The sequence below is a fragment of the Monoraphidium neglectum genome (genome assembly GCF_000611645.1).
Source record: "Monoraphidium neglectum strain SAG 48.87 unplaced genomic scaffold scaffold01676, whole genome shotgun sequence".
NCBI lineage: Eukaryota > Viridiplantae > Chlorophyta > Chlorophyceae > Sphaeropleales > Selenastraceae > Monoraphidium > Monoraphidium neglectum.
Window position 1 is genome coordinate 4,322 of NW_014011952.1, and position 7,590 is coordinate 11,911.

At 65.1% G+C, this 7,590-nt stretch overlaps 2 protein-coding genes across 2 annotated transcripts in view; both read right to left on the reverse strand.

The window, feature by feature from the left end:
* MNEG_8683 (hypothetical protein) overlaps window positions 1-2,343 on the reverse strand; it is a gene marked incomplete at both ends in the record, with an annotated part of 3,362 nt that extends 1,019 nt beyond the window's left edge. The window contains 4 exons of the mRNA XM_014042845.1: window positions 20-1,585; window positions 1,841-1,901; window positions 2,057-2,234; window positions 2,316-2,343. Coding sequence (XP_013898299.1) covers window positions 20-1,585; window positions 1,841-1,901; window positions 2,057-2,234; window positions 2,316-2,343 — 1,833 coding nt within the window. The remainder of the gene's footprint in view (window positions 1-19; window positions 1,586-1,840; window positions 1,902-2,056; window positions 2,235-2,315) is intronic.
* A 340-nt stretch (window positions 2,344-2,683) lies between these two features.
* MNEG_8684 (hypothetical protein) lies at window positions 2,684-4,358 on the reverse strand (the record flags this gene model as incomplete). Its single annotated transcript, XM_014042846.1, has 5 exons — window positions 2,684-2,780; window positions 3,093-3,244; window positions 3,599-3,705; window positions 3,895-4,048; window positions 4,347-4,358. The coding sequence occupies 5 exons, from the start codon at window positions 4,356-4,358 to the stop codon at window positions 2,684-2,686; spliced, it is 522 nt and encodes a 173-aa protein (XP_013898300.1).
* Between the last annotated feature and the right edge of the window lie 3,232 nt (window positions 4,359-7,590).

The window sequence follows — 7,590 nt, forward strand, 5'->3', positions numbered from 1 at the left end:
GCGCCGCCGCCGCGAGCACCCGCAGCACCGCCGCCGCGTCGCGCGCCGAGAACGACCCCGCACGCGCCGCGGCGGCCGGGGCGGCCGCGGCGGCGAGCCGCGCGCGAGCGGGCGCGTCGCGGGCGCCGCATGCGCCAAGCAGCGCGCGCGCGATGTCGGGCGGGCCGCAGTCGGCAAGGGACTCCTGCACTCGCGCCAGCGCCGCCGCATAGAACGCGTCATCCTCCACCCCCATCGCCGCCGCCGCCCACAACACACTCGCCGCCTCCCCCGCTGTGAACGCGCGCGGCCCAGCCGCCACCGCCGCCGCGGCCGCGCGCATCAGCGCGCGCCCGCCGTCGCCACCGGCGCGCGCACCGGCAGACAGCGCAGCGGACAGCGCGGCCGGCTTGGCGGCGGCGGCGGCCTCGGGGTGGTCAAGCTGTTTGACCAGCGCCGCCAGCAGCGCCGGGTGCTGCACGTGCAGCAGCCCCGCCGCCCGCATCAGCCCGTTCAGCTCGTCGGCGCTGAACTGCCACAGCTTCCCGGCAGCTGTGTCGAGCAGCGCAGATATCGCGGCCTCCGGCAGCGCCGCGCCGCCGCCACCGCCGCCGCCGCTGCTGCCGCCAACGACAAACCCACGGCCGCTGCCACTGCTGCCGCTGCTGTAGCGCGGCCGACCCCAGCGGGAGGCCGTGTAAGCAAGCATAGACAGCTCCCGTGGGTTGAGGTGCGCTGCGCCGCCGGCCAGCAGCCACTCGCTCAGCGCGGCCGCCAGATCGCGCGGCGTCCGCCGCGTGCGCGCGTGGGCCCACGCTATGTTGGCGGCGGCCTGGGCGACGCGCGCCGAGGCGGAGCCGTCCCGCGCGGCCGCCGCGGCCTCAAGGGCATCGGGGCCAGTATACAGGGGGGACACCTGCCCAGCCTTGCCCCCGGCCCCGCCTTTCCGCCGGGCGCCCTTGCCGCGCCGCTCGTCCTTCGAGGCCCCCGCACCCGCCGCCGCCTTCTTGGCCGCCGCCGCCTCCGCCGTCGCCGCGCGCAGCGCCGCGGCGGCGGGCGCCGCGAGCGCGCCCCAAAACGCTTCGTCGTCGGGCGCGAGCTGCACGGCCGCCACCGCCGCCACCGACAAATCCTGCGCCGACGCCGCCGCGAGCCGCGGCAGCAGCGCGGCCTGCAGCCGCCCCAGCTCCCCCGGCTGGAGGCTGTATTTGGACCTCGCCACCGCCCACAGCACGTTGGTGAGCTCCCGCGCCCCCAGGGTCAGGCCGCCCCCGGTGACGTCACCGCCGCTGCTCGTGACATCACCCTCGCCGCCGTCCAGCAGCCGCAGGAGCCGCGGCACCAGCCGGTCGAGCAGCCGCTCCGCCCCCACCTCCTGCCCCGCCCCCGTGACGTGTGGCACGCGGCCGATCGCGGCCGCGACCGCGACTGCGTCGAACTCGTGGCCGTGCGCCTGCACGACCGCCCGCAGGTCGGCGAGCGAGGCGCACTCGCGGATGGCGCGCGTGGCTTGCGCGGCGGCGCTGGCGCTGGCGCGGGAGGCGGGGGCGCGGGGCTGCAGCAGTGATTTGAAGGCGGTGGTGTTCCAGGCTCGCTCCTTCAGGGCCTGGGGGCCGCGGATGGAATGGAGTGTTTGCTGATTTAACAAGGTGTGTGAGTGTTTGTGTGGGTGTGTGTGTGTGTGTGTGCACGCGTGTGCGTGTGCTTGCGTGTGCGTGCGCTTGCGTGTGCGTGCGTGTGCGCGTGCGTGCGTGTATGTGTGTGTGTGTGTGACTGTGGGCATGCCCAGTTGGCATTTGCTGTGCAATGACCGTCATGTGCGGTTGACCGTGGTGTGGGGTGTGCTGCGGGGCGGCCTCACCCTGTAATTTTCCCGCGTGTACAGGCTGTGCCGCCTGGGAACCTTGAGATTCTCCTGCAACCTGCGGTACAGGGCCGCATTGCAGAGGGTTGCACGCACGATGAACGCACCCGCCAGCGCCGCCGGCAGCTCCACCAGCCGCAGAGGCGGCCAATACAGCGCCCGCGGGGTGATACGGGCACAGGTGCAACGCCCTGACCAGTAAAACCTACGCACCTGGGCGCCTGGGCGGATGCTGAAGTGGTGAAGCCCCGCAGCGGCCCCGCATTCTGGTCGCACCACTTGGCTTCTCGCCGCTGCTGCCGCTGCTGCTGTTTTGTCATTTCATCCTCCACGGCGACTGCAGTGCTCGCCACCTCAAGCGTGACATGCACCAGCTGCTGCAGCGTTGGGCCTGCAGCCAGCAAAGAGGCGAGCTTTGGGTGACAGGCTGCGCGTGCAGATCGGACAAGCGCCACGGCTGCTCCCCACCCACCCGCTTGGCGCAGAAGTATTGGCTGCATCGCACTCATTATGACGCGCTGTGCACTGGGCCCTCCTGCTCCTGAGCAGATCTGTGGTGACACTAACAGTGCATCCAATCTGCGTGTTGTTCTACTAAAGCACGCATCTCCCTCCGATGTTGGCCCACGTAACAACTGCGGCAACCAGCCACAGAATTGCGCCGCTTCGCAAGTGAAGCAAAGGCAGCGGTTGCACGTGCAGCTACCGTCGTACTGCACCTGCAGCGAGTGCCAACCTCCAAACTTTGCTGCGCAAATTGTGACGAAATGGCAGTCCCGGCAGCCGGGCAGCGTCGATCAGGCGTCCTGGAATGTAGGACCATCCGCCTGCGCGATATGACTATTCAATGTGCGCCACCTTGGGCCTGCCTTCATTGCCGCGCTTCACGAAATCCAGCAGCAGCTCGTTGAACTCCTGGGGCTGCTCCAAGTATAGCCTGGCAGTGTTTTGGTTGGTTTTTTTGGGGGGTGGGGGCGAATGCGGTGGGCGTGTACGAGGTGGCAGAGACTCGCAAGCCCCGTGCAGGCCGCCGGCACCTCGAACAGGTGCACGTTTGCGTCTCGGACCGACGAGACGCAGCGCGTAGCTTCCCTGCAGCGTCACAGCCTCCACCCAAGGGCGACGCAGGCGCCCTCAGAGCAGCCACGGCGGCGCACTGGGCATGCTCCCGGCCAGCGCCGCACTCGGGCCCGCGCATCGAGGCTGACGACGCTTGATGCAATGCGGGCGCGGGCGCAGGCGGGCGCACCAGTGGTTGGCCCTGGTAAATACGACGCTGCAGCACCCGGGGATGCGCCGCCCGACCTCCAGGCAGCCCTCGACAGGGAAGCAGCCCGACGTGCCGCCGACGACGTTGAGGCACGGGATGGCGATGCGCGGCAGCAGCTCTCGCCAGTCCAGCTGCGGGGCGGGGGCGCGGGCGCGGGCCCAGGCGGCAGGCGGGGTCGGGGCGCGGGCACGGAGCCTTGCAGATGAGCAATAAATGCGTTGCGTTGGGGGACAGAGCAGCAGCGGCAAGGTGACAATGTACGAGGTGCCGCCACGAAGTTTGCAGGATTCGTTTCGTAACCCTTCACGCATCGGTGACCAGGGCAGGACAGCCCGAGCCTGCTGCAGGGTGGCACCCCCAGCCCAACAAAGCAGCCCCGGCGTTGCGGTGCTAGCGCTCCCAGATTACGAGCTGTCCCCTGGACTGGTGTGAGGCACCAATCAAGCTGCAACCATCAAGTATGTCAATTTGCAGTCGGTTCAAACCTGTGTGTGGTCCGCCATGAGCTCCCCCAGGGCTGAGGGGTCGCAGCGCAGCGTCTCGGCGCGCAGACGCGCCAGCACGGCGGGCGGAAGCGGCAGGGTGAGGCAACCTGCGGCGGCGGGTGCGCGGTATTCCCGCATGTGGCGCGCTTGCTGCGCGTGTAAGTGTGTGCGTGATCAGCCGAGAACGCAAGTTGACTGTCGATTCTGGTTGGTACGGTCAACCAAACCTGGATCCGACCATTTCACACCATGCCCCTGAGCGCTGCCCCATCCCCTGACTCATCCACCACGCCCACCCTCTGCGTTGCCATCCGCCACAGCACCCAGGTCAGATTTGAGGGTGGCCTGCAACTCAGCCAGCGTTGCCTCGTTGTTGCAGCCCTTGCTGCCCAGCTCCCAGCCGGGGGCGCGGTTCTGCAGCGGCGCCTGATCCACAAACACAGCCTTGGCCTGAGAGGCCGCGCGGGAGGTGCAGAGAATTGCAGACCTTGACACGGTCGACGATCAGCTCGCGCTTTTGGGCAAGGCAACGTGCTCCAAGCTGCTCGGCACTCAGTTGAGAGCGGCGCGGCGAGAGCACACGGCTGCGCGGCCGGCAACACAGCACGAGCTCTGACGCCCTTGGCCAGCTGCCGGGACAAGCAACCGCCGACAACCGCCCCACCAGCCGATCGGTGCCGAAGAGCTCTATGTAGCTCCAGATTACCGCGCAGCCCATGGATGTCCCCACCACGCATGCATCGGTCACCTGCATACGCATGGAACACAAGGCTGTGGACTGCGCCTACGCATGAAGGCCCGCACTTGGGACGTGGGTCAGTGCACATACCGTGCCGATTGACTCGTTGGGTTCTGGATGATGGTTTGATTGGAGCATGCCTTTGAACTCCCCAAAACACCACGAGCAGCAGGCCTTGAACACACAGGTTGTATATGCACACAGAGATGCAGTCAGTACACCTGTCAGGCAGCAATGCGCACCACATGGCTGCACCCGACGACACACAGCTTAAGCGCGTAACATTGCTGCGAACCAGATCGGAATTGCACCGACACCCAGACGCGACATCCCAGCATACACAAGCAAGGGGGTTGCAGGCGCACAGCCCCTCCTCACATTTAGCGCCGCCAGCACATCCCGCAGGTCGGCGGCCAGCCGCGCGACGTGGCGCCCGTGCTGCGTGCGCGCACTGCCGCCGTGGTGGCGCTGGTCGACGGACAGGACGCGGCACGACGCGGCCAGAGCGGCGACGTTGCGCTCGAAGTATGCGCGGCTGCCGCTCCAGCCTTTGATACTCGGCGAGGGGGATCCAGCATAAATTCAGCCGAGCCAGGGGTGGGGGCGGCACGGGCAGCATCATGGACGGGCACACCCGCTGCGCCCCCCTCGGCTGCCAGCTCCAAGGCTCCCTACCGTGTAGCAGAACAATCCAGGGACCTGTTTCCGGACCATGCAGCTCGTACTCTATCTCTGTCCCATCGTTGACGAGTAGAGTCCGCGTTTGATCTGCTGCCATACTTACTCAAGCATGCGGATGTTTTGTATGTAAAAAGGTGATTCTGCAAAGTTTTGAGTTGATCAAGCGTGCCAAGCGTGCCAATGACCTTTGCCTCTGGAGCCCTGCAACACATGACAGTCATCAGCTCGAGCTCGGGCTGGGAAGGGGGGGTCTGGAGCTTGTTGATGCATAAAGTACAGCTGAAAGTCTGTTGTCGCTGGCGTCCCATACTGCTGTTTGTAACACCTACTGTGCACTATATCATAAGCCGCCATGCCGCCCACTTCTGTCACGATGCATGGGCTCCCAAGAGATGAAACGACTGTGCCGCTCCAGATCCCTCCTTCCTTGTACTCTCACTGTAGGATCACAGAACCCACGGCCATATGCATACATGCATCAAGCACAAACCTATGTATGGGAGGCATACTGTTCGATCCATCGTCCTATGGCTCCTGCCTCGGTGCCATTGGTGGGTTCTGTCTTGTGCTGCGCCAGCGCAAACAAGGGCGCCTGGTGGGACAGGGGCTCGTCAGAATGACCAAAGCGTCAGTATCAGACACTCTTCAACCGTCAATCGCCACCGGCCAGAGCCAACAATAATATGCGGGCCCATTGCCGAGTTCCTTTGACGTTGTCAATCATACCTGAACAGCAGAGCACGGTGTTAAACTTGGCACAGTGTGGTGCAGCATACCGACCTGTTTCGACGACTGCTGATAGGTGTGTCCGAGGAAATGGTTACTAAATGGTTACGATGAGGCCAGGCCCTGGCTGAGCGACGCACGTGGCTGGCGGATCAGCGTCACCAGAGGTCACCTTCTCACCACTGCACTCACCAGCTGCGTTGACCCGAGCCCATGTGGCGTGACGGGTGCACTGCGTCACATCAAGCTGACGTTGCAATCGCATTTGCGCGAGACACAGTACGGAAGCAAGCGAGTTTCATGTGCAGTGGCATCCTTCCTGTTAGTTCTCTGCGACGTTGCCGCTATGGTTTGGTCTTACAACAAGTACTAGGGCCCTCTTGTATAAGCTATAACGCGACTAGCATTTCGACCTGGTGCCGGTGATCTGGAGCTTTCTATTCAGACTTGCTCGCGGTTCACATCACCATGAAGCGTCAACGAGAAGATGATGAGCAGGTTCAGCCGCTAGATGCCTCAGAAGAGCTGCCAGCCAAGCAACTCAAGGCATCGGATGCAGCGGAAGCAGCAGCAACAGCAGCCTTGCCCGACAGCGCAGCGCAGCAGCAACCGCAGCAGCCAACGCCAGCTCAGGGCGACGACGACGAGCGCATCGTGCTGCCCACGTCAACAACACGCAGCGCAGTCAAGAAAGGGCGCGAGTGCCCATACCTAGACACCATCTCTCGACAGGTGTGTGACAGTGGACCGGCGTCGAGTGTGCCTGGGTCCCTCCGCGGCCGCAGGACGGCCAGCAAGGCTCGCGCTCGCGAGTGATGGGGATTGAGTAGTTGGTTGGCGTTCTTCTTGTTGGACACGGCGCAACTGCGTAGGGGATTTGAGGAGCAGCTGAGGGTGGGCGAAGCAGCCATTGTGCTGCTCGGGAATGGGCGGCCCATTGGGCATGGCAACCCAACTGGACAGCAGCTGGTGTCTGCACCCCTGGGCAGCGCCAGGCGGCCTTCATTGCACCATCCAGACCTGCATCCGCTGACGCCAGCGGTTGCGCCGCCTGGGCGCTAAAAGCCCCATGTCCATCGCCCACACCGCACCCATCCCTGCGCCCACCTCTGTCGCCTGTCGCATGGCCACCCAGCCTATGCCTCCAGGCCCCCCACCCTCACACACACACACACACACACACACACACACATACACACACACACAAACACAAATACACGCACGGAGAGACTTGCCGTGCGAAATACACACATATGCACGCACATATACGCCCATTCACACGCATACACACACGCATGTACTCACACATACACACACACGACGGCATCCCTGCAGAACCTTGACTTTGACTTTGAGAAGTGCTGCAGCGTCAGCCTGACGCCGCTCAACGTGTACGCGTGCCTTGTCTGCGGCAAGTACTTCCAGGTGAGCCCCGAGGGCTTTGGCAGGCCCTCCCTTGGTGCTAGCATCGCCCATTGGCGTTGATGGTCAGTGTCTGTGGTTGACCTGCGGTTACAAACCCACGAGCACTCGGGGGCGTAACGCGCCGCCCCTGGAGACGCGCCCTTGAGCAACAGTTTTGCGAGCCTCACGCCGCTGTCGGTGCAGCAGCAGCAGCAGCAGCAGCAGTGGCAGCAGCCGCGGCACCAGCGGCACCAGTGGCAGCAGCAGCAGCAGCAGGAGCGGCCGGCAGACGCGGCGCCAGCCTGTGGTCTTGGGTGGCAGCAGCTGTAGCTGCACGCCGGCGGCTTGACTCTTGATGGCCCACGCCAGGGTCGTCCGGTGCACCCAGGCAGCCCGGCCGCCTGCCGTGGCGTCAGGCTTAGCCCCCTGCTGTTGACGCCTC